Source organism: Epinephelus lanceolatus, chromosome 2 (genome assembly GCF_041903045.1).
Source record: "Epinephelus lanceolatus isolate andai-2023 chromosome 2, ASM4190304v1, whole genome shotgun sequence".
Taxonomy (NCBI): Eukaryota; Metazoa; Chordata; class Actinopteri; order Perciformes; family Serranidae; genus Epinephelus; species Epinephelus lanceolatus.
The window spans coordinates 25938984-25966662 of NC_135735.1; the positions used below are offsets into that span (position 1 = coordinate 25938984).

General features: G+C 40.1%; 1 protein-coding gene and 1 long non-coding RNA gene across 3 annotated transcripts; one reads left to right on the forward strand and one right to left on the reverse strand.

Moving 5' to 3' along the window:
- The first annotated feature begins 179 nt into the window (after positions 1–179).
- LOC144467317 (uncharacterized) lies at positions 180–3186 on the forward strand. Its single transcript, XR_013493586.1, has 2 exons — positions 180–355; positions 1465–3186. It is a non-coding gene; the product is annotated as an uncharacterized LOC144467317 (long non-coding RNA).
- Positions 3187–6169: 2983 nt separating this feature from the next.
- On the reverse strand, positions 6170–27104 carry mtmr10 (myotubularin related protein 10). 2 transcript variants are annotated; one of them, XM_033626481.2, is made up of 16 exons: positions 26569–27104; positions 24773–24833; positions 22780–22916; positions 21947–22019; positions 20540–20682; positions 15875–15968; positions 15122–15269; positions 14286–14373; positions 13968–14056; positions 13544–13674; positions 13302–13371; positions 12702–12772; positions 12250–12422; positions 11983–12153; positions 11365–11547; positions 6170–9337 (listed from the first exon to the last, which is right to left on the reverse strand). In XM_033626481.2, exons 1-16 carry the CDS (start codon positions 26623–26625, stop codon positions 8726–8728), a joined length of 2301 nt encoding a protein of 766 aa, XP_033482372.1. In that variant the 5' UTR covers positions 26626–27104; the 3' UTR covers positions 6170–8725. The 2 variants fall into 2 exon arrangements, with proteins under 2 accessions (XP_033482372.1, XP_033482366.1); XM_033626475.2 differs by having other exon boundaries at positions 6170–9340.
- Between the last annotated feature and the right edge of the window lie 575 nt (positions 27105–27679).

Here is a 27679-nt window from a genome sequence, read left to right on the forward strand (position 1 = left end):
ACTAGAGCATAAATGGGCCTTTATGCTCACTGTTAAATACGGATCCGGATACGGACGGAGCCTTCTGTCCGTGCTCCGCGTTCATTTCGTCCGTATTTCTGCACGTTTCCATAAAGCTTATGGATACGGGCCAAACGGAGCAGTACCACCGGGAACTGTGGGGGCAGTGTTGCTGTCACTACTCGATACGTAGCTCTAGTGAGACAGGAAGAAGAAATAACAATTCAGTTTCTCTCATCGGTAGTAGGCCTACTAGAGAAAAGAACTCTCCGTCCTCCAGTCGCAATGTATTTAACGGCCTCACCGACCACCGCCTCCTACAACGCTGCCTCTGTTTTTGTCTTTTATGCAAGAGGTACATTATCAATATCTCCTCCACAGTCGCCATGTTTGTTTTTGAGTTTGTTGTTGTCATAAACTTTTGACGCTGGGCTGCCTCCTGGTGGATATATTGGTTAACATCCATGCCAACATAAAGGGCGCATAGAAGTATGTGGGCAGTGACGGTAACATAGTTTGAAACGGACGTATACATTTTCGTACGTTAAGGGAACATAAATGGGCCCTAAATGGGCCTTAGGCTTTATGGAAAGGTGCAGAAATACAGACTAAAAGAAAGCGGAGCACGGACAGAAGGCTCCGTCCGTATCCGGATCCGTATTTAACGTTGTGCATAAATGGGCCCTTAATGACGCCTCACAGAGCGCGGTTTTTGCGGCGCCCACCGCGGGGTAGGGCGCAGAGCAAGCGGAGAGCAAGGCGCGCAAGACCGGATTTGGGTGAGTACAGGCTCGTTCAGGAGATGACGAGGTGTCGTCACAGCGCGTTGCGGTGAAATTAAAACATTTTGAATTCCAGTGTAGGCTGGCACGCGCCCTCTCACGCGCCGCTCAGCTCGGCGGCAGAGCGGTGCGCTCTTGCGCCGCGGTAGCACATACACAATGAATGGGTTCGTCGGCGGAGGTCTGCGCTTTGCGCGCGCTGTGTGAAAAGGGCTTTAGTACCGTCCGGTGTGTCCAGGGCGAAGCCTAATGGCACGGGTGTGTGGATGTCTGTTCAACTTTTCGTTCATGTCCTTATTAATACACACTTTATAACTTGCTTGTTGGATTTATTAAAAACGAACGAATGAAAACTAAATGTCTTTGAATATCTTCATTATCATTTAAAAACGAAAATTAAAATGACCGGTAAAAATAGATTATGACCGGATTTTTATGATCCTGTCGGTCAACATGACCAGCAACGAAAAAGCCTAGCGCAACGTCACAATAGCCTTTGGACATCCAGTATAAAACACACACAAGTAAATCATAAACTCTATAAATGTTCTCTGGCATAAGAATAAGAGCAAAAACAATGTCTAGGTTGTTAATATTAATAAAACCTACATTGGATTAAAATCAATTTGTCATAATAAACAGTTTAATATCTTCCAAGTTTCTTTGTGTTTTCACCCACTAGATGGCAGCAGCAGTGCTTATCAAGTCTTTTCTTCCTACGATCCAGAGAACATGAGATGAGCACTGCTATTGGGCCTTTCCAAAACCAGACCCTACTCACCTCCACAGCTGAATGAAGCACCCTTCATCAAAGTGAAGGGGATAAACACAGCAGCAAGTATTGAGACAAACTTCCATGTCTGTGGCAGAAAGAGGAACTGTCCTAACTTTTCGTAACCATGGAGAAAAATAAAGCTTAATCCAATTTTATGTTCTTCATATGTATTTGGTAGCATTTCTTTTCTCTGTGTCTTAAACAACTTTTGGCTTTTCAATATGATGTGTTTAAGCCGCTTGACTTTTCTAACAGTTCTTGTCTATATAGCACTGCAATCAAATGAATGTGTCTTTTTTTCCTCTTAAGTTTTTGCGCCTTTAATTGAGTGAGGGTGTGGCACGCAGCAGGGGGCAGCGGGCTGGAGTTGGACCCACAGCTGCTGCAGGAAGGACATTGCCTTTGTACATGGGACGCCTGCTCGACCCACTGAGCTAATGGGCGACCGATTGTTTCCAATTTTTTTTACCAGACTAGAGAAGGATATATTTAATTTTATTTTATGTCATAAAAGATGAAAGCGGATGGAATGACGCCACTGTGACGTCGTCCGTCCAGCAATGAATCCTGCTTTTTTTTTTTTTTAAATTCTAGCTTCTCTTTCTCTCACTGATTAAGTCTTTACCGTTACCGTTTTCAGTTGAAATCATTGTTGTATAAACGGGGTCTCAGTGTTAATGCAGAAACGGAGTGAAACAGGTTAGGGAGATGGTGTAGGAGGGGGTTTGCAAAAAGCCCATAGTGGCCCAGGAATGAGTTCTTAAAAGAATACTCCGACGATTTGGGAGTTATGCCCTATCTCTATCATTTTCATATTGAGACAACATGATCGATATCTTTTTTTGTGTCTGTACGTCCAGTGGCTGGGTCTCAGCGGTTAGCATTGGGGTCAGTACGTCCTGCGCTGTGATCCATGGAGGGATACACCGGTGAGCAGGCACAGGCACAGACGTAGCCTGTAAACAAAACTCAGTTGTTTATTTAGCCTAGCGATATATCTCTGGATTATAGTAGCTGCAATGGATGACTTGGAACGTGATTTTGAAGAGTTTCTTGGAGCGGACACAGATCCAGAGCCATACCTGTTTGAGCCGAAGTATACAGATGAGGAACTCCATGTGTTGGATGCTGAGCGGGCGAGAAGAGATTTGCTTAAAAACTAAAACAGGACATTTTTTGGAAAAGCTCTGTTAAGACTCTTACCCACTGTGGATGTTTTATCACCTTGCATTTCATGTTTGCATCCTGCTTGTCTATGACCATTTAATTGAAATCTTTAGTAATTTGGTGCAGTAAACAGCTGACTACAGACATGATGACAGATCACTGCAGTCACACAGAGCCTTGGCTGGATTAAGCTGCTTATGAGCCCATGTGGACCCCGATTTCTATACAGTATTTCTATGCTGACTTTAGGTTTTGTGAGTCACTTCCTGTCTGTAGTAGTATGATCAATCATAAGCACCATGTGAGTACAACATATGCTAAATTGAAGTCTTAAATGTGATTGTGCCTGTATTTGAGTGGTGCAAATTCATCTTGCACATAGTTAAAAACCTAAAACACTTCCAAACTAACTAAATATTGTTCACACAGAGTTTAAAAGATAAACTTCACTATGCACTTGTATATTTATTTGCCATCTCCTTTCATACATCGCTCCAGTTTTCCAGTTTTAGTCAGATTTCATAACTTAATACATCTTACAAAAACCTGCACAACCTGGTATTACTGTGAGACTTTCATGTATAGTCTGTGTAGATTCTGATTAAGATCTGTAACTTATGAGGCAGTAGAGCTACTCCTGAACACCAGTTACTGAATTAAGACTGAGGTCTGTAACATCATCTCGAAACAACTTCGAGTTCATGTGCCCCTATAGTGAGGTCATTTAAATTCCCCAAATTAGCCTTAAAACTGTGCATCTCAAAATCAGATGCACTATTAACACCACTATTTCAATCTGAAATATACACATATGGCTTCTCAGAGCTAGTCTGACTACGGAAGATAATCTTTATCTCAGCAAGGAAGTGTGGTTGGCCCTGTGGCTGTTGCATGTTATCTATAACGCTGTATTCAAATCTTACCTACTCCACTAGATGTGAAAATCTTCACAACACTTTAACTTTACATTGAGTCAGCAGTGTGAGTGCTGAGTGAGTGCAACAAGCTTACTAAGGCAGACTGCCATGATGTGGAGAAGTGTCCCACCCATGGTTCAAGTCCTCAGAACTTAAAGGTTTTAAAATTAGTTGGCTTGGAAGGTGCAGACATTCAATAGAATTTATACATGCATATGTATGATAGTATAAATCTGTGAAAAAAAGAGCATGAGATTGTTTCATTCACTCATTTCAGGCAGTCTAAAAACTGTAAAATATTTCACATTAATCACAAAGACCCTTAAAATGTGAGGCAACCTCCCAGTTTAACTACTACCCAGCAAGCAATAGTCGTTAAATGTATTGGCTATATTTAGCTCCGATTTAGTCTAGCTAGGCTACGTGTAACTCAAATCTAGCCGATTTAATTTTGAAATTGATTAAATGTAATTTTAGCCATTGCAGATGGTGTGCCGTATGATATTCAATCACGTATGGAGAGTCAACAGTAATTAAAATATGTTTATCTCCATTTTTTGGACATGGTCTCTACATAGCCGTATAATTGATGACGTCTACACTTTGGCTATGGTTAGACGTCTACCAAATTTTCACTGACAGCCCAAATTCAGCCGTGATTTAGCCTAGACATCAGGTCTTCATGTAGACGGCTATTAGACATTTTTTAAACCAAAAATGCTTGCTGGGCATTGAGATCAACCACAAACCTTACCTATGCATGATGCATATTATTCAGCCTTTGGGGATCATTTCTTCTTATTGCCATTTTCTCCCGATCCCCATCAGCTGTTCACATCAGGATGTATTGTAATGGTTAAAAAACTTTCTTACTGTCCTTATTTTTTGGAGGAAATACTTCTAAAATGTCAAAACTCTAAAGTGCTTGGACAAACTCTTAGTGATTCATACATCATTAAGTATACTCATCATTTAGTACCAAACGTCTTTGTGACTATGTCTGCTGTTATTCAGCAGGTGAGCTGGACTGGGGAACAAACAGCTGTGTTTCTCTTGGCAGATTACAGAAACACAGGATACGATGTCAACATCCTTTGTGCAAGAGCTTACACGATTCTTCTTGCTGATGGTGAACACAACAGTGAAGGGACTGATGATGGAAGGTTGACACAGAGGAGTTTCACACGGGCACCCTCCTTCCTTGGTAATTATACTGATGAGTCCACCAAGCCTCTGGAGGACTCAGCAGGGAATTCTGGTGTCCTCACCTCTTCATCCAAAGCCATCGGCTGCTTCTTTCTGCTATGTCCAACGCAGCTTTGATGGCTAAGCACATGCTCTGGCCTCTGATTCCCAGGTCTCTGAGTTATCTGGTTGTAGATGTTGCCACAAAATTTCTGCACCCCACCTCCACGCGGAGGACTTCAGTGTTTCAGCCATGATGTTATGCATCAGCAGCTAACTCGGCAGATGTTTTTGCTCATGAGCCTCATCCACAGAGTCCTCCCAGGGTACAGTGAGCTGGATGATAAGAGCTAGAACTGTCACAATAATTACGTTATGGACTTAATGAGGTCAGCAAAAGCAAAAAGGATCAGGGTCATGTCCCATCCATGTCCATTGTACAATATTGCTCTTTTGTCTACCTGTGTTTGTTTACATAAAAATGGCACCAAAGTCAACATCATGCCAGAATAACAGCAGGGTTTTCCTGACCATGTCTGACACAGTGCCTAAATGTTCACCTAAGCTGAATGAACTGGAAAAAAAACAACAAAAAAAAAAAAACAAAAACATTTTGCTATTTCTGATCAAATTAAAAGTTTATTGCTGTTTGAAGGGTGTACTTGCATTATTGTTATTGTGCTATTATATCATTATAATCATTATTATTATTATTTTAGAGGCATAAAATGGTGTTAAAATGACTAAGATTGCTTTTTATTTCTGGGGCAATGACAGGTCTAATAAAGCCTTTTTTTTAAGAGGAGGTGAGCAGTGCACTAATTTGGGCCTAGGGTGGTGGTAACAATCACCGGAGGAAATCAAGTAGTCAACCAATGTCAACCACCATCATCCAGTCACAGCTGGCCTCGCTCCAGTGGTGTGGACTCCTGGTCACCTAAGCCCCCTCAGAGATGAAGTTATTGGTAGCTGAGTTGGATGCTGCTGGTGGTAGGGATTTGGAGGCAGCCTGCTTGTTTTCCAGGGTGAAGATGAGGCTCTTTATTGCCTGTATTACAGGGCAGCTAGAGAGTGACAGGAAAGGGGGAGAGAGAATGGGGATGACACGCAGCAAAGGGCTGCAGGCTGGAATCAAACCTGGGCCACTGCAAAGGCCTCAGCCTACATGAGGCTGACACTCTACTTGCTGAGCTAGAGGCCGCCCCGACGGAATGTGTTCAAGGGAGGTTGGCATGGAAGAAAGGGGCACACCCTGGATTGTCACCCAGCCACTGATAAAGATTAAGTGGTGTTGGAAAGACATCGTATGTAGCTTTGAAGTGAAAGAAAAACCAGAACACAAATTCATTTGAAAAATAATGTAATGATTGTTACTGGTACACAGTTGAGCCTCGACAGCTTCAGTGCAGTACCACTGAATTTAACTAGATTTACAGAATTGATAAATCAACAGTTTCAGAAAACTAAAGTTAAGTCAGATTTAGAATATAGTTACAAAAATGGTCAATCTTCCCAAAAAAGGCACAGGGGATGTACAGTAGCACTCGCATCCCTCGTAGAGAACATTTTGCATAACTGAATAAATACATCTGCTGCTCATCAATATCAGACTGTGCCACAGTGACAGCATGGTCATCATGCAATTACAGCAGAGTGCAGCACTGTGAATTAGTGGAAGAACACATCATATAAATATCTCTCCAGAAAATATAAAGACTAAATCAAGGATAAAAGGTATTTAGTACCATTAATCAAAAACATTAATTGGAAGATTTCAAGCATATACAGTATTTATAATATCTGCCAAAATTATATTCAACAACCACCTTAAAACAAACTATCCTATATATTGAGTAAAATGTGCAATTAATAGCATTTGGGAGAGCAGGTTGTGCACTCACACTATACACATCTATTATCAAAAAACACCTGAACTAGTTATTGCCAAAGAATCACGAGTTTATCCGAATATTGAAATCTGGGTCAATCTAGCATCTAAGTATCAATGTTCCTCTGTATAAGGACAGGTGCTGAGTCCGTCCAGTGGTCTTAAATTTAAAATTACAAAGATATTTAAATGCTGTACTGTTATTTTAAGACATTAGGATATCACACAGTGCTTGTTTCTCACCAGTTTTAAATGGCACTGGATCCATTTCCCCTGATGTATCTCAAACCACTCTCTCATTCAGCAGGTAGTAAACTTCCCAGACAGACACTTTTAAAAGGTGTCCAAATGACAAAGTCTTTGCAGCGCACTGGAGGTTCGCCAGGAAATTCTGATTGCACCATAAATACTTGTTAACGTCTTAATGCACTAACCTCACCGTCACCATCACTGCTTATTTTCTGTTATATTATTTCTCTCCACAGAGAAGCATTATCTGGAAAAATGTTACTACAAAACTAAGTGATATTATAGCTTCATACAGTATGTTTAACCTTTCCCTTTGTGCAAACACCAGGCCTTTTTCTTTAAATAGCCTGTGGTTATAGTTGACATCCAACCTCATTGTCATTTTATTCTGAAATGTCAAAATTGCACACATGATATATTTATGACACTTGCTATTTAGATGATTTATTGCTGGCTTTTTCCCATATGCTGCTTTGAAACCATGTCACTCGTCATCCACCCGTCACTGTCCAGTTCACTGAATCAGTAACTTAAGTGCCTGAAATTCACTGCGCACTAAACTAGAGACTGGTTTGAGTCAAAGCCCTTGTCTGTCCCTTTGCTTTCAAATATTTACCCATTCAGCTATGGTTAATATGTATAGCATCTCCTCGGTGCCTTACCAGAAGGCTTCTATAAAAGTTTAATAAAACCCCTTCAGAAAGAGAAGAGGGAATATCTACCACAGGTTGAAGTCCTCACAGCTCCACTTTGCCTTCTCAGTATCACCTGCTTCATGATACTAAAAATAAAGGCCCTTTTATCTGCTTCAAAACTAGAGTAAATCTACAAAGACCCTGAAATCACACTATTTGCTGCTTACAGTGACACTCCAACACAGCCATTAAAATATGGGCACTTGGAGCGGAAAGCATTAATTTGTGCAAAAGGAGAAAAAAAAGCCCTTTACATTCAACCAGGCCAGATCCTCTTTGATTTTACCACGTAGTAAAGTACTAGTTAACAGTGTTATTTTCTGTTCCTCTTTCTGAAATAAAACTAGGTAAAATATTCTATTGTCAATTACTTTCCTGAAGGTATAAACAAATTGAGTACTTGGAAATCAGTGTTCAGTGAAATGCATCATTGCTGCTGCAGTAAAAACGGGCATTTTCTTATTTCAAGCATTCCTACTTGGATTACATTTTTCTATTCCATTACAGTGGGGAAGACTTACCGACCAACGAGAACTCAACAAAAAGGACAACTTAACTGACAGCACAGCTACACACATACTTAAATTCCAATTATAGCTTTAAAATGTGTATTGAATATTGGAGAGGAAGCTCTCAACTCAACATTAAAATATATAAAAGCACTCTTTGTGTGGGTCATACAGTATGAAGTAGACAAAAAATACATCTATAATAAAAATGCATTAAGTATGATGATCTTTCACAGTCAAAGGAGACCTCACAGTAACAACTCACTGGCCAATAAGGAGGATGTGCTTTGGTTTATCTGAATTCCTCAGCTGTAATGGACAATAATGGTTCAGTCCTATAGGGAACACCTCAGTTTACAAACTACCTCAGCTTTCGATGCAGCAACAACGGTGCAAATTCTAGCTTATAAATTATTAAATCAGAAGTCAAAAGTTAAATTTTTCTATTTCTTATTTTCCTTCTTGGTATTTAAGAAAGAGGTAATAGAAAATAAGATGATTAATTGTTACACAAACCTGTGTTGAGCTCAGAAAAGTGAGCCTGAGCGCCCCACATCTTCAGACAGTATCATTAGCAAGAGTCTCTGTCGAGAGCCAGATCCTCGCCCCATTCAGAAATTTGCTAATGGGGGTCCCATGGATGCTGCGGCGACACAGGTTTCCCATTGGGGTGAAAGGGAAGGAGGAGGTAAGGAAGTCTGGAGGTGTAGGGGGGTCATATGGGGAACTGGCCTTAAAATACATCCTCCTTTGGTCTGAGAGGGGCCCACTTGGGCTGGGGAGTGGCGTGCTGCCTGGAGTGGGTCCCTTATATTGCCTTAGCTGGCGCTGTAGTATCTCAATTTCATCTACCAGTTGGGAGAGCTTGTGGTAGGCGGTGATGGGGCCTCCTCTGGGAATGCAGGCCTCAGGAACCCAGCGTAGAAAGTAGAGCTTCCAGAGAGCCATGTGTGAGGGCGTGAGCAGGGGAATCAGGAGGCCCTGCTGATCAACAGGCCGAGAGAACCAGTCCCTGAAGAAGCGCTCGGACGGGCTCTCGTCTTTTACTGGTGACAAGTAAGGCTTCAGCTCCGACACCAGAGAGCCCCGTCGGGGCAACGAATCCTCTCCACCCTTCAGTCCATTGCGCAGAGAAGCAGGTGTTCCTCGCAGTGTGGAACTGTAGGTTTTCTGCTGGAGGAAGGACACGATTCATCATGTTTAGTGAGGACAATTTAATCCTATCTAAACCAAGCTCACTTATTCCTGGTCCAATTAGTGCATCGCCACCTGCATTATAACATTCTCATGATCCTGAAACCTACACCTTAAGAAAAAAAAAAGATTATTTTTTCCTGTGTAATAATTCACCTTCTGTGCATCTTTTAAAGTTGCTGATGACACACAAAAAAAGCTGCCCATGAAAATCTCAGCAGCAATAATCAAAACTGCTGACTGGATGGATTCATGTCAAACATTTACTCAGAAATTGTGTGCATTTCAGCAAAATAAAAAAAACTAACACCTACCAACTTGAGGTAATTGTAAGAGAGCAGAGAGTTGAGGTCACCTAATTTGAAATTATCCACACATCATTACTGATCCTAGTCTGACCTTGAGAATAAGAAGGCTGTGGTGTGGTGAGCACCTTAAATTAATTAGAAATCACAGGCACAGAGACAGCTGCGCTGTATTTACACTCTGGGATAACTAAAAATAACACAAAGGCACAAATTCACTAAACAAACCTGAGGGCTTTACCACGAGGCCACTTCAACAGAGCCAGGATCTCTTTGTCTGAGCTGGCTCGACAAACCCTGAAGCCTCACTCAGAGATAACAGGTACCACGAAGGTGGTTATCAACTGTCTCTGTTAACCCAAGCTACTTCAGACTTTCTGCATGTTCACATACAACAAGTCAAACGATGTATTCAGGGTGTCATTTGACACGTTAGAATGAGTGATCGTGTGCTGCCTACTTCTGCCTTTGAAGAAAATTTTAAAGAAGTATTACAGTAAAAAGCCACGGTGTTGTCTCAGTGAGGGCAAGAGAGGAATGCTGGCAGAAAACTACTAACTGTGCGAATTCACAAGTTTTAATAGCCTATTTATTTCTAACGTGACTGCTGTATATTCTGCAGCTCTTTAACTTTAAATTTAATGTTATACTTCAGAACTTTGTACATTTCGGTCTGACACTGTCCCATAATGAAGGATACGTGTAAGTCACTTTAGTTTTGGACGAACCAAAGTGAATTTTATTTTACTCATTGAATATTATCTGTGACAAATACCAACAGACTGATCTGTTAGCTGTAATATACCAGCTCTGTAAAACAGACTTCAGCAAATCAGAAATAGCATATAAACATAACCTTAAGTGGTAACGTTATGATTTGATGGAATTGTACTGCATTTTATATTTTATAGAAAATGAACAAATGAACCAGAAAACACTACACACACATTCAGTAGTTCAGTAAGAGGAAGAACAACCCTGTGAATACAGCAAAACCATATTCTTCCACCTATTTTCTGCAACACTGATATACTGTAAGTTCCTGTGTGAAGGAAAAAAAAAAAAAAAAAAAGGCAACACTATACACACAGTAAGCACTTCTGTAATTGCACTGCTTCGTTCAGTGGTATTTACGTAACGTTACGGGTCAAGAAGTTGGATGAAGTGCATTTATAACACATTCCCTCAGCTGACAATCTGTATCGCTCATATATTCACAGTAATTTACTAAAAGGAGCTGTGAAAGGTGCTTTTTGTCGATTTCAGGCCTTGACTCAGAGCTTAAACTGGTCCTGACCAGGTTAGCTGTGAAGCATAGGTTACCATAGCAATCTAGCTAGGTTAAGAGAGAGCCACCTTCGTAAGACAGGAAACTCTGGCTTTAAACTCAAAATACCTCAGTAACCTACTAATCTCGCTTCCTGATACAGCCCTCTGGTCAACTGATGTGTTTGGGTGTGGATGTGTGGATGATGAAGTCTTTGCACACTAAAAACTGGCTACATGTGAACAGGAAGGACTGCAGACTCTACGGCTTTCATTCAACATGGCTGAAAACCATCTACCTAAGATTAAAAGTCTATCCTGAATTATGTGTTTGTTATGTATCCAAGGTAGTAAAAGAAGAGAGCATACACATAAAACAATGTGCTGCTGCAACTGCTCCTATAAACTTGTAAAGCTCAGAGTGTTGTGTACCTTCGTGCGTCTGAAGGTTTTCACTTCTCCATTCTGAACGCAGGCCGCTCCTTTGCCTACGTACATGGGGTTGTTAAACAAGGTTTGGTCTTTGGTGGAGTACTGCTGCGACCAGTCCCAAACAGGAGGGAAATACACAACCTGGTCCTCTCCTTGAGGGATGGCTTTATTCTTGGCAAAGTCCTGGAGAGTAAACACAAGGTTATTTATACTCTAGAAGGTTTTTTTTGTCATTGTGTACAGTAAGACTTAGGATGACTCTCCATGCAAATAAACCGAGAAAACACGACTGCCATAATTTGCTTTTGTCAAATCCAGTGGTTACTTTTCCAACCACAAGCTAAATGTTTTCTTCTCTGAGTGCATTATACGTTGCACTCTTTCCTGTCAATAATCTGACACACACAGAAGGAAATTATAGTCTCTGACATGAGATGATACCACAAAAACATGTTGCTTTGTCACATGCTATCATCTGCAATTATAACACATGCTTTATTCTTCTTGGACCACAGACATATGGATTTTTACAGACATATGGACACATTCTGATAGATCTTATTTTTCATATTTAACTTAAATCATACAATCTTACAATCGCATGTGTGCATCTCTCACCATCAAGTGCTGAGTACGCTGTTTGGGAGAGTTGAAGAGGAAAGTACTGAAGAGTGGGATCCACATGCTATCACTCAGTACAGTCAGATAGGCCTCTGTGAACTCGAACGCTGCCGGGTACTGGTTCATCATCTGCCACACGCAGTCCAGGAACAGCATGAACAGTGGAGACTTGATCGAGAGAACAGAGAAAAACAAACAAGAAGCATAAGTGCTTTGGCATTTCTTTTAGATCTGTGAGGGGGTTATTTACTGTCAGACAAATACCTCCTCTTTGTCATTCTTTTTTAAGTGGTTGCATCTGTCCAAGAAGCGATGGCCAGCCACCACCCACTCCTTCTGCACCAAACTCTGAAAGCCAATGAGGCTGCGATAATGAGGATCCAACATGAGCTGCACCAAGGAGGACACTACGCAGGTCAGGTCTCTGTCTTCCTCCTCTGTACAGGTAGGGAAAAAAGAGGGAAACCAAAAGCATGAACAAGGTGTTTGCACGGAAAGCACTTTCAATGGCACTGGGATAATATGGTAATGATTCTAATTTGTACTCTAGCAGGTGTGCAACATGTTTGATGGATTAAAACAATTAAAAGTTCACTATGCACCATGCAGTTCAATGCTGTTGCTCTGCCGCTTCCTGGCTTGAAACTGTTCAGCTTGACCTCGTAATAACATGGACTGATGACTGATGACGACAACTTAAAAAGTGAGAGTTTTACCTTGGAGAACGACTGAAACATTCTTCCCATCCAGGTGGTACACAATCTCAGCTGAGTGTTTCAGGAAAGCCCTTCAGTCAAACAGAACATAAATGATTTAATTTTAAGTGACCAGCTTAGCACTCACAACTTTATACTGCGTACTGCAGAAAAATGTCAGTGTCTTGGCAAGATATGAATAAAAATAAAAAATATAAATATAATTTTCAAGTCGCTGTGCTTGTGACTAATGGCCCAGACGACAGTGCCATCACCATCCCATTGATTTCAAGGCTGAGTAATGCATGCTGTAACGCTGTAACTCGTCTCATGAGTGTACATTCACAGAACAACAGTATAGAAATAAGTGTAAAAAATGTACTTCAAATACAAAAGTATTCCACAAATTACACATTAACTTATATATAATGTATAAATGCAATAACCCTGCTAAAAGCAATACAAAATGTTTATCCAAGTATGTTATGTTCCAGATGAAACTGTGAGGGGAACACAAACGTTGTGAACGCTAGTAAGACATTTTCATTTTGGCTCTTTATAGACTACGATGTTTATAAAGATTATGAAGAGCTATCATGCAGTGTCAGGGTGTTTACATACCTGACGTACTCCAGCCACCGAGAGTTTTCAATAGATGTGAGCCACCTCTCTTCTGACTCCTCAAAAGGATCTGCACACAATCAGAACAGTCAAACACTTGTACACCTATAAAACCACACAAGCATGTCAAGAAATCCTTTAATGTCCACTTGAAAGAAACATGTATCGGGATATATTTCACACTCAGTGAACACTAACAGTGGTTCTCTACTGTAACTTTTGAAAGAGGCAATGAGGCTCACCTATGACGCAGATCTGCCTGACTTTAACAAACGCAGTCTGGATGTCCTGGATGTTAGGGACATACTTGTCGAGATCTGACCGGACTACTTCACTGCGCTGTGGGTGGCTTTTTGTGATGGCAGTGAAGACCCTACCACGACATAAGAAAGACATTGATGACTGGGTTAGACAGGTCTTAACACAGCTGTAGCATCATCTCAGCAATACATCGGCTTTTTATAAACAGAACACTGGGAAAATTAGCTGCATTACCAAAAAAAGTGAGAAAAAGAAATGTTTAGACCATAATATCAACACTTCTCATTTCACTGCTGCTGCTGAACATCATTTGGCTGCTACTGAGTTCCAGTGTAAAAGAATAAGCAGAAACAACATATTTAATACATGTTTTCAATGTGAGTGAAGCAGAGGAGTTTGGTGTACCTCTGCTCGATCTTCTTCTGCTGCACTGGATCATTTATGCTGGCCATGCGGACAAGAGCACTTCCATTTGGGTGATTCCAGCACCAGATCTACAAGGAGCAATGAAGATAAATCAGTGGGCAAATAAAAATGATGCTGTGATCAATTAAACTGGATGGTTCTCGAATTGACAGAAAATTATTTGGTCCATTGGTGATCCTTGAATGTGCCACTAAAATAACATTATAAGCCTAATAATACATAACTGAAAGGTATGAGGTATTCCTGAGCAAGGTCTGACAACCAGCAGACAGTTAATGGAGATATCAGGATACTCACGGGGATGCGCTGATCAGTGAAGTATATGGAATACTGCTTTAGATCCTGATCTGCCAGAGAAACTGGGACCACAATATACTCTGGAAGACTAAAAAGAAGAGTTGGGGAAAGACTGGTGTTACACAGGAATGAAACACAAGACAAAATCAACAACAGAAGAATCTAAGAAAACCCACAACTTCTAGATGTCAGAAACTGACATCTTAAAGCAGAATATTTACATTTATTGAACACTGTATCTCTTACCAACGCTTCTCTTTCTCATATGAATAAAGTTTGTTGCTTTATGCTGACATACCATAATACTGTATTAATGGTACAAAAAGCCTTGGTTGATGTACTGTAAATTACATCTTAGCACAAGACTTGTTTTAATATCTAAGCTGGTGAGCATCTTTAGCAGGGAGTTTTTTGTGATTGAGGGAAAACTGAGTCAGAGTGTACAGTAAGTATTGTTTTAGCCCCATGTAAGGTGTACAGTGTGGTGCAAGCTACTATTATGCAATTTTCAGTCTTCTCTCAAATTCCACATAAAACACTGTACAATCCTTGCTTTGAAACCAACCATGATGTCACCACTGAACTCAGATGAATAGCACGTATTGTCCAAAACAGACTCGCATGTTACACAGACATTCACAGAAATGTTTCCTCGTGAAGCAAGGAAAAAAGGCTAACAGTGTAAATACACTGTCTTGCCAAAACATATCAGGTATGAGTAAAGGGTGAAATTTAGAGTGTTTGTAACAACTAAGACCAACTGAAGGAACTACAAACATGCTCTGCCTATGACGCCCATCATAAATTGCCAACAACAGACAACGTGAGCTGAATACCTTTGCGAGATGGCATAACTCTCATTGATGGAGCACACCCTCCACTCCGATGCCCCTGTTCTCTTGATCTCCCGATCCCAGTCCGATGGACGGTCAAATATGGGGGGCCACAATCCTCCTCGAGGGGTGGAACCATTGACTCGCTCCGCTGGAAATACAGACACACTTTGAGATTATTTCTGGAGCATCATGCAAAGAAATAAGCAATAATCCCTCTCAGTCATCACTTATGACCCACTAGTAGTGTATGGAGGTGTATTTATCTGCAGAGTCTCTGCCTGTATTATGCTATTTTGCTGTGTTCAGGATGTTTGCACAGGTAAAGCAGGAGGTGACACAAAGTAGAGTTGTTTCAATACCGATACCAGAATCAGAAATGCCTCTGACACTGCCTAACATGTTAGATTGAGTACCAGCAAGTATGCTAGTCTAAGCACTGATCTGATACCACATAATTTATTAATAGACTTCTAAAATACTTTCAAACCTGTATAAAACAGAACTGACCGTAAGCAGCACACATCCAAGAGGAAGTTGTGGAAATTGTGGACACAGCAAAGAAAAAATCAAGAGGAACAGGAGTAAATCTGAGGTTGGCTTTCACTTTTTCTGGCTATACCGTTTACAAACAGCAACCGACAATCCCTGCATAGTTTACCTTTAAACGTGGATTAACAGGGAAGAAAAGAGTTTCAAACACCATGCTGTGTCTTTACAAAGCAATAGAAGAAATATGCCGTGCTGTAAGCGTACCTTTAGATTCATGGTATCGCCGCCCTTGATACTCAAAGCCAAACAGCAGTTGAAGATCAGCTGGGTGGGAATAGTGGGCAATAGCAAGGCAAACCTTAAACAAAAAGAAAAGTGCTTTAATGGGACATACAGTACAATATAACAGAAGGACAGCTCAATGGAGGAATTAATTAAATAAAATCAAGGCAGATTAGGTTTCATCACAACCATTCAGCCTCCAAACCCAGGTTCACACATATTCTTTGACCGTACAAACACGAGAACAAGTGAAACCTGGGAAAGCAAATGTTTAACTGACAGCCTCCAGTGCTCTGGGTTTACAGCACTGAATCTCCCTGTGGCTCCACTGGAGTCACACAAAGCAGTCCATTCAGTAGTAAAGCTGTGAATAACATGAGAGGACACAGAAAAAGTGTGTGTGTAGACAAGGCTGCTCCCAACTCTGTAATTTCCTATGGCAAAATAAGCTATTATAGGTTGGGTTAATTCCATATGTCACAAAGAGAAAAAAAGAAAAAAGAACTGAGCCCGTTTTAGGTTCACACTGTAATTACGTACATGGTGTCCATAAATAAACTCACAAGGAGTGAGGGAGGGCAGACTCATTTCTATTTCTGCTCTTTACATATCATCCTACCATATTCTGTTTCTATGCAGCAGGGTACATTAAATAAGGTGAATACTGCATTTTAAATAAATTAAATGGAGACTTGTATCACTGGTTATAAACCTGTACAGTACAGTGCCATACTGGACTAATGTTGTTGGCCAAATGTGCTGCAGGTATGTGCTGTGGAGCTCCAAAACCTACACAAAAATTGCTCCCAGATGACTTGAAAGATCAGACATGCACATTCACATTCATGTACATTTCAATGGCACACTGTAAAGAGATATACAGCTGCCTGACTCCTGTAGTAGGACAGCAGGGAGCCAAGAGCTCCTAAAGACCTTCGTGCATATAATTCCCAAATACATATTTATTTCCAGGACTTCTACAACTCCAGATACCACAGTGTATTTAATGCAACATCTGTGCTTACAGAGCGTGACAGTGCTGAATGTTTGTTTTGTTACTCTTGGCTGCATTTTGAGCTGGTTAAGTACACCTATCAAGCAATCACATGTTCCCAGAGCCTGGCAGGTTCTGTCAGTCGTGTCTGGATGCTAACCCCAGAGTCATGTAAACTCCCGTGGGAATTAATATTCCATGTTACCAGTGACCATTTAAACCCAAACTATTATCTTTCCCTAACCCTAACATAGTGCTTTTTGTGCCTAAACCTAACCAGACTGTAACCGTAGCATTCTTGCACCATAAAACAGCGAGGCAAAAATATTTTAAGCTGCCTCATGAAAGTTTAGCATATCTAAAGTCACCATCTAGCAATGACTGGTTCTGTCCAAGGTGTCAACTTCCTGGTTTGTTTTTTTTCCCCTAGAGAGGATTTGAAAGTCTTGGTAAATTCAGCCAAACCTGAATAGCTGCTCGTTACCACAACAACTCACTGCTACACAGCTGAGTAATGTACCAAGGAAGTGCTTGTTTTTCTGGCCCTTAAGATAACATTACAGTTGGTGGCCCCACTTTATCTGCTTATTTAATTATTCTAGGATTACAGTGAAAGCCTCTACATGTGATTTCCTTTAATTTCCCTGTACAACTATCTTCTGAAAACACCTCTAGTCAACCCCAAACAATCAAGACATTATATAAATATATACCAATATTGAGAAATCTGATTTGTTAGTTGAAAATACATCATCTTTTAAATCTATGGCTACAATACAAATATCACTGATTTACAGGTCCCTCAACTGAGCTCTAATCTGAAGAATGAAACATCTGTCCATCTAATCTCTCTGCGCAGGAGATGAGTCAGAGTCACGCTGCCAGTTGTTTCTACAATCAGGATCATTCCTTCGCCTTGAATGAGCATTGTTCTCAATGTCTCTTATTCATCGTTTGGCTAATGGCCACGATAAAAACGCCTTTTGAGAGGCTAGTCGTTTCTATTCAGATGGAGGGTGAGAGAGTGGCACATCAAAGTTTGTATGATATAAATGTCCTTGTCACTGAGGAAGTGGTCATAGCACCGAAACTGAGTGTGTGTATGTAGTGAGCTCACACAGTCAGGAAAGGAAAAGTTTGGTCAGCAACAGCTAGCAGTGAAACGGGCAGGAGAAACTGAGAAAAGAGGAATGAATGAATACTTAGCAATTAGTCATTTGGAGGTATGGCGTTAAGAATGAAAGCCACGGTGTGTAGAATCTTATGTGATTCTTTCAAACTGTTGTAGTTTTCTTCGCACAAAAATTAGCTGATTATTTACATTCAGCCCATTCATTCCAAGGTCAGCAAATACCCACGCCCCCTCTGTCTCATTGCTACACACAGGCACCCTTTAGCGTCTATGTTTGACGCACAGCTGTCCTTTGGGTGATGCATGTTGTTTAAAATATAAAAGTAACACACACGATTAATTATAATGAGGTGCTGATCGCTGGCAATAGACTTGATTGTAGAAAACAAGTGGCTCCGTATACATTTCATTTATTTTGAGGACGCCTCGGCCTTTGGGCCTTCTTCAAGATCAACTTCTTCATACTAGGGCTGCCACGATTAGTCGACTAATCGATGACTAATCGACTATTAAAATAATCAGTGACTATTTTAGTAGTCGACTAATCGGTTTGAGTCATTTTTCATAGAAAAGTACTATAAAAGTACCCCAAAATACTCTTACTGCAGCTTCTTACGTTCAGATATTGGCAGCTTTACACACTCTCCCGTGACAGTGAACTAAAACCCTTTGGCGTGAGTGTGAAACAAGACATTAGATGACGTGATTTTGGGGTTTGGGCGAGACAAACCGACATTTTTCAACATTTTAACACATTTTTTGATGAAATGATTAGTCGACTAATCGAAGAAATAATCGACAGATTAGTCGACAAAGAAAATAATCATTAGTGATAGCCCTACTTCATACTGAGACACAGGTACACTAATCTGTTTATTGCACAGCTGATGATGATTAAATGATCATGCTACACCATTAGGTTGACCGAATCACAGTCACATACTCAGTCACACAGCTGACAGTGGTTAGATTATTATACCACAGCATTAGGTTAAAGAATGCTGTAACACATGATTATCATACTGAATCAGTTACAGTTAGGTCTAGGCACCAAAACCCTTTGGTCAGCTTTAGGAAAGATTATTATTTTTGGCTAAAATAAGTACATTTGTTACAGGGTTACTGTTAGATAATGTGACAATAATAAGTTACGTGAATGACATAATGATGTGATGCCTGCATGTAACGTTACGTTAAAAGAATGTTGACTTTTGGTATCACACGGGACAGGAACTGTGGTCTCATAGGTGAAAGTCCTGTGTTTGTTTTAGGGATAGACCTATATGGATTTTTTAGGGCCGATGCCGATACCGATTTTTTTCCATCACCTTAAGCCGATGACCGATTATGGACTGCCGATTTTCTTGAGCCGATATTTGGGGCCGATACTGCTTTTGCTCCCTCAATTTACATAAAAAAAATGACACAATGATAACAAATATTACAGGTCTCAAGTTTAAAATAAGAAACATTTATTGAACAGTAAAAAAATACTAAAACAAGATGGAAAGTTGAGGTAGAACAGGTAGAATATCATTATTATTATTATTATTATACATTCAAATATAAAAAAAGAGTTCAGTGCTCTTAAATCTTCCAGTAATGTCTTTATAAAATCAACAAATATTTAAGCTGAAGCATAAATAAAACAACAACTACTGTACACAGTAGGATTCAACAGCTTTGTTCAACTTTACCACATACTTTCAAATGAAAAAAAGTGCCAGGGAAAAATAAATCCGCAAACCCACGCGCGTATCGGCCGATGCCGATACAAGTAAAAAACTCAAATATCGGCCCGATATATTGGCCGGCCGATGTATCGGTCTATCCTTAGTTTGTTTGACCCACCCACCACCACTCCCTTCCACCCTTCATGGACTTTCTTGCTCTTTATACTTCATCATTTGCTCTAAGCATCAAATTTTGTATATAATTTTTTTTATGTTAAAGGGCTGTGTCTTTGTTTTGACCCGCCGAGGGACTGCAGATGCTCAGCTATAATTCGGTGCAGTGCATCATATGGTATCGTTTATGTTTTTAACTGTAGATGGTTCCTTTTAAATAAATAAATATTGCCATGATTGGGTTTACACTGGAGTTAGCTGAAAGCCCAGCGCATCTCATAAAGATGCTGAGGGGTGCATTTGGCATCGGTATCACATGAAAAAAGGCGTGGCAAATCTTCAGTATTTGATGACCTGGGAATGAGGACGGGCAGGTGTCCCTGGGTTGCATACATTGGACAAGTGTGGCAGCATCATGCATTTTTTGATGCAACCATTGAGGGCACCACAGTCACAAATGAGAAAAAGAAGGGGCTTTAAATTGCAGTCAGGATATTTTTTTGTCATTTCATATATTCATTTTACTACATCCATTTAGTCAGCTCATGACCCACCTGGACCTTAAGTTGATGTGAATATGACAAACTTTGATCTGATATTTTTAAAAGCGTTTCTTAAAAAGGCCACCATCAAACGACTGGATCTGATGTAGAACAAAACTCAGCATCACTTACCTTTTTGGCGCTCTCAGGTCCAGCCTCATCAAAGCAGAACCTTATGATGCGCAAGTCTTTGCAATAGAGGATGAGCTCTGTCGGGTTGAATTTCAGCTTCTGGTTTGACCCCAATACTTTCTTCTTCCCCTTCGTATCATTTACTGGGAGGAACAAACACAAAATATTATTGGAACTTCCTCAAAGTCAGAAGCCAATGCTTTGTGATGTAAGAAGAAGAAGAATTTGAAAGCATCCCCTCTGGACTTTGTGTAATTTTCAGAATTTCACAATGTGTTTGATAATTGTGGAAGTTAATATCAGATAGATCACAGAAACAAGAACTTAGCATTTAATAACAAAACTAGAATCACTGCCTTGCGGTTGTATGCCTTGGCTAAACAGCCAAATTGCAGTTATACAACAATGTCTGTTCAGACTCATGTAGCCATGGCAGCTCACAATGCTCCAAAAATGGATGTTGCTGCAAAGAAGTTTCATATTCTAAAACATGGAAGCTTCTCACACATCTTCCCCCCCAGCAGCACAGAGGATCTTTACAAACACCACGGTTTCAAGATGGACACCCAAGATTAGTTTCACCAATTTAGTATCAGTATAAGGCTAAAAATCATTTCAGATGAGGATTACATACTGTGTTCAAGCACTAGCAGTCTTGCCCAAATTATACAAAACACACTGATATTTGATTGTTTTATATTACCCAGTGCTCGGGCCTTATCTCATTCCTCATGCTCCTGTGCTTGTGCAAATCCCATAATGATAGTGTTGTCTTCAGTAGCCCAGATCAGACAGGTCAAAAACAAGCTGGATAAAACAAAGTCCCATGCTTCATCACTGTAGCACAACAAACCTTGCTCCGGGCATTTGCCCTTGCAGTGTCAGCAATCGACAGCAATGAGATACATACACAAGGCTAATCCCAGCCAGGCTGCACTGCCACTAAACACTGCCTTAGCTGTGACCTCACTTGTTACCAGATTGCTGACCAGGAAAAAGCAACAAATGGGATGAGTCAACCAGTCTGTCAAAGATTAATGAGGCGCCTATCAAACTTTAATTGTGATTGGACATCACTCTTGTAAAATGACTAGGTTAGGATGCTAAGTGTTTGTTCTGAAACAGTTGATTGAGTGAGAGATTAAGCGTCTGCTAAACGCACTTTAACATTAGCTTGCTTTTATTTATTTAATACCATTAGGAATTTAATAGTTTGAGATATTCTGGCTACTGATAAGACAAAATTATAAAGTATGTGATAAACATTTTGGTTCTGGTAACAAGAATTCCACATGAGGAAGTCAGTAGGTGAAATTCTGCCACCAATGAAAAGAAAACCTGAGGAATTTATTTAAAAAAAAAAAAAAGTTAAGGTTTCCCACAGATGCCATGTTACACCAGACGTACCTGTCACTACTTGCTCCAGACAGGTGAGGGGAATGTCGTGTTCTCCAAGCAGGAGGTGGGACAACTGGGACCTCTGTGGTAAGGGAAAAACAACAAAAAAGGTATGTGTGACATCTTGTAGACATTACCCATAACACTGAAATATTATCCTCTTATATACCCCTGAGTACATCCAGTGGATGGCCTCAGACTGAGTCATGATCAAGTTCCATTTTGTTATTATGGCAACAATCTGCCACATAGCTGGAAATGACGTCTGTTCTCTCACTTCTTGTGCGATATCTCTGACAATGTAGTGCAGGAAAGTACACAAGTTTTCCTTCCTCCTAGCCAGCTGCACTGCACATACAAACATGGTTGTGGAAATACAAGCATTTAAGCTTCTCTGCAGTGTGCTGATGGCACCAAAACAAAGCAGATACAAGAGATTTCGGCACACTTACTGTAGATCTGTGAAATGTTTCTTATTTTGAGGGGGGGGGCTTTCGCTCACTATAAAGTGAAACACCACATTGACCAGTGTGCAGTGATCTGATGCTTCCGGCACCTTAGCAAAGTTGCAGCTGGGTGAAGCAGTGATCATCCTGCATTACAAATATAAAACTAAAACTGCAGCCATGGTAGATCATCGTTTATTTCAAGCCCAATAAAACTTAGACACTTTTAGGCATTGTATGAGGAAGTTAAAAATGTGGTTTTAACAACTATGGTATCATGAAGACAGAACGTCAAACAGACAGCCTTACACTGTGTCTTTTATCTACCTCTTCTAAGAATAACTAAACATTGTAACAGCACAGTTTGACTTCTTTAAAGTCGGACTACTCAAATACCTGTTTAGAGGGAGCATCTTGAGGGATGAAGGAGACCTTAAAGTTGGTGCATATCAACTTTCCCCAAAGGTCATCCTGGCTGCTTTCAGCACTGATGCATTTCCTCACAAAGTTCACCTCATTAACTACAATCTCCCCTGGGGACAAACAAACAAGAGACAAAAATAAGATGTGTTAAACCTGCAGTCTAGTAGTTCATACATAAAGTGAAGATTAAGATGAAGATTAATTAATTGGTTTGGCTTTGACTTTCTGACGTTATTTTAGAGTCAATCTGTTACAGATACTGTTGAAAAGGAATAATGACAACCTGACAAGTACAGAAATAAATACTAGAAGAAATTAACTCAAACTTTTACTACTAATACATGCTTATATTAATATCAAAACCAGCTCAAACTTCAGCTACTCAAAGCAAAGGATTTCAAGCCTGTGACAACTTCAGTGATAAATTTTTTGACTATCAAAAAGCACAGCAGACACTGTATAACATATAACATTATTTTCTCTAGAAATCAACAGCTATGCAACCAAGCAGGAAGCTGAGGTCACTCATACATATCTCATCTCTAATGCTTTTCTCTAATAGTAGCACGGATGTGAAAGGCTGTGTTGCAAAAACCAAATGCAAATTCATTTTAAAAAGCCGGTGCGACTTTACTCAGTTTCTGTTAGGCAAAAAAATAATATAAATAAATAAATAAGCCAAAATTCCCTGTATAAAGTTGCTGTGATGAGAAGTAGGGCAGTAACCCCGTATCAGTTCTGCTAGGCTATATGCTACATAGATTGAGCTTTAGACTGACACTGCATGCTTATGTATATTTTACGAGTAACATGACCCTTATCTCTTAACATGACCGAAAACAATTAATGTTGCTGTAAAAGTTGCCCCAGGGATTTTTTAAAAGATGAAGGCTGGGGCAGCAGGGTGGAGTCCTACAGACAGAGTAACATCAAAGGGCTGCCTGAGAGCAGTATGGAGCAGATGCACAGTCAGTTCAAAACAAGTCGGCTGGTCATGAAACTTGTTCGTCTGTTGGGCTACAAAATCAGGATGCGAAACGACTGACAACCCTTAAGTGGTAAATGCTGCCTGGGAATGGATGGAAAGTTTGTTTTACCAGCCATTTAGTAGAAACTCCATTAAAATGTTCATGTTGAGCTCACTTTAAAATACACAGCACTTAAGTATAGCAGGTTTGCGTATGAAGATGTTTTTCCAGTGGCCCTAAGGAAACCTTAAAAGATGTATAACTGACAAACAACTTATATAAGAGCTATCTTACCTTTATAGAGGACCTAACTGTACATTTACAGTATGTCAAAGAACACACAACGTCACAATTCAAAAGGGTGTGTCGAGCCACTCCCATGAGGCTCCCAAAACAACTGCCTAGACCTGCACCAGAATAAATCATTGAAATGAAGGCTTTCTTGCTGCTCCAATTAGTTAAGTAGCAACACTTTCAATGTAAGTGCCACAAAGGGAAAGTATGAGTTGATTGACACAGCTTGAGATAATTAATGAGTCCATATTTAAAATCCACTTTCATGATAGTGTTTTACAGCAGTTGTCTCATGTAAAAAGGTGACTTTTTACAACTGAAAGGTTGAGACACCACAGGCACAGAGAGGAACTGTGCCGCAAAGGGCACTAAACTGCTGCTTGTGCAAATATCATTGGCACGGTGATGTTTCTAAATCCTTGTGAGAGGATGCACTTGCATCATGAGAAAAAAGCAAAAGTAAAACAACTGAACAAAAGCATTATATAGTGCCTGCACTTTTAACAGTTCAAATTATGGTGGTGCTGATCAACAAATATATTGATGCTTGAGAGACAATTGCACTTTATATATTTGCACTCTTCTCTTATTTTACTGTCAAATCTCCTAATACTTTTAGTAGGGAGTGTCTGAGTTATGTCCCTAAAAGTGATGTCAAACACTGAACATAATAAGGGATAGGATAAGACAGAAAGTAAACTTACCTTGAAGTAACTTAGGCTCCAACTTTTTAATAGGTGGTTCAATAGTTTTCTTCACATCAGTCTAGAGAAAAAGCATAAGCAATATAAAAGTTAGTTTGACACTGGCTTATCAGATGGTTAACAAATAAATAATGGCAATAATGTGTCATAAGGTGGAGAAGAGTTGGAATTTACCAATCAAATGTGTCCTTGTGTTGAAAACAAAGCATGAAATGTAAATTACTCCTAAGTCTAAAACTGATTTAAAAATAAAGAATAGGCTTGTGATTGGGAATCCAGGTTCCCATCACGCCATATTCTTTGTCACCATAGGGCCACGCTGAACATCCTGACAGCTGTTATGATTTGTTTTGTTGAATTAATGTTGCATAAACTGTTACAAAATGCAGTGAGCAACGCTAAGCCTGGTGCAAGCTGTTTATAGAAGGAGAAGGAACTACAGATACACAGCTGTCAACTAATGCTATTAATACTGTATCCCCAGATACTGCTCATACTTGCATATACAGTGACAGCCTATAAGTGCAAACACTTAAGGGCTGTCGCTGTATGACACAGTCATGAGTTTTTCATCGCTGGCTCTACTCCAGCACAGTGATTTCCAGTGAATGAATGACTATGAGGTTAAAGTGCTGAGCGAGAAGTGTTTGGGGTGGAAGTGAAGGAATCGTGGCTTTTTTTTTTCCACACTTGAAGTCATGTTTAAATACAGTTTATCAGCTCTAGCTGTAAATATCCATAAGTTAAAACGTAAAGTTAGCACATTGACCTTAAACTTATTGCCTTATTTAAAATCCAGTGTGCAGGAGTACACAGTCAAAACAAAAAATACCCAGAAACAAAGACATGAAACATGAACTTGAAATGGTCTGAGCATATTTTGTTAAATGAGCAAAGCACTGCAACTTCCCAACATAATATACACCCCTCCTCAGAAAGTGTAAAAGGCATTCATTACAACTGGATCCAGATTAGGTGCATCATAAATGTGCAATCACTACAGTGTTTCCTGTGTATTTAATCATAGCTTGCAAGTATTCATTTGGATACAAATTGAGGTAATTACAATGATTTTTGGTCAAAGATTACAATTTTGAAGTGGTAACCAGGATCAGAGCATGCCTGTGACAATACGATGATGAACTAAAATACAGTCACTGATGCATTATTTCTTAAAAACAAAATGGCAATAGCAAAAATGTTATCTGAATACCAAACACTACCCAACACTAGTCTTGACCTTGCCTGCAAAAACACTGATTACGTGTAGATTGTTGCACCAGCCGCTGTAAGCAAACTGTGACTTGCTATTTTGGAGAAGTGCATATAGCTGTAGGCAATACAAGGCAAGTATGAGCCCATACCTACACACTGGGTGCCAAATTAGAATTGTGCACCTTTTTCAAAACAGTATCAGATCCAACACACAGGTTTCAATTCTCCAAATTAAAGAGGAGTTTGGAGAAAAGTCTTGCTGTTTCTAGCAAGTGAGATTTCACGACATTAACTTTGAAGACGCCAAGCAGAGGCAAGCTGGTTAAAAAGTTTCTGCACGAACTCTTAAATATTAAAGCTTCTTTTTAGTGTTTGATGGTTGCTACCCACAGCACACAGACTGACCTCATTATGGGACATATGTTCTTCTAATCTAGACCACACGTCAAATTTTAATTTTCTTTCCGCCACACCACAGTCACGGCAACTTCAATCTAAATTAATTCATTATTTGACACTGTATGCGACCATCCGAGGTGAAAAGTTTACGTTGCTGTTATCAGTCACAAGCAAATACATACCTGCACAGGAGGAAGATAACACTTGAAGGTTGGTTTCATGGGTTTGACAGAAAACATTGTTTATGTCCGCCCTCTCAGCGATGTTCCTAAACGGGCGCTTGGCTGTTGCCAGTGGAAAAAAACAACCCAAAAGGAGCCTTCAATAAAGTTCAGGACAGCCCTTAGCTGAGAAACTCCGACACGTCCGTGTGTGAAATATTCATCGAGACCTGGTCGAGCGACGGCACTCCTCCATGTCGATGAGCGGTCAAGTAGCAGATTAAGCTAGCTGGTTGAAAAAGTTGACAGAAGTTAACACTGAGACGTCGGCGTTAGCTTGGTGAGCTAGCTAGCATAAAGTACTACATGAAGTTTTTAAATGTCGTCCTCGCGCAGAGATAAAACAACTAAAATAAGTAAGAGGCGCCCGTTGAGTGTCTACATTTTCTTTCCACCTGTTACTGTGTTAGTTAACCCCCGTGACTTCCTGAATGTCTAACTAATTCAGCCAAACGCAGTACCTGATGCTGTTAAGGACTTAACGGCCATGTTTATAAAGAGCCGAGGTCCAGCCCTACTTCCGGGCTCCGCTGCTGGGCTATATTTTTGTACCAAGACTTTTTTTCATCAAACTTTCTGAAAAACTAAAGCAGGGCACCGGTGTTATGTGCACATATTTTAACCCAAAGTGATTTATAATACTGTACGTTATGATAAATGTTGATAATCTTGTCATTTGAAATATAAAACAGCGATTATCTTGTTAGCATTCATCAAGTACGCCACCCATGGACTACAACTCCCATGAGATGACAGAATTAGAGGCTATGGGCGTGAGACGGGTCGGCCACCGTCGGTCAGTTTTTTTATTTGTTTTTTACAGAAACTTTATTTTTCAAAACAAACTGTGGGAACAACAAAACCCCTTTCATAACATTATAATTATTTAATTTGACACACTGACCAGATAAAACTACATTTGATAACATGGCTACACGCAGGCGCAGGGCCAACAGAGCATTTTCAATCGAAGGTAACATGAAGAAAAGTTTAAGAAAAAACAACAACACTTATATTATGAAAACTATAGGCTGTGTGTACGCATATCTACCTATCTATCAATTTCTAATAA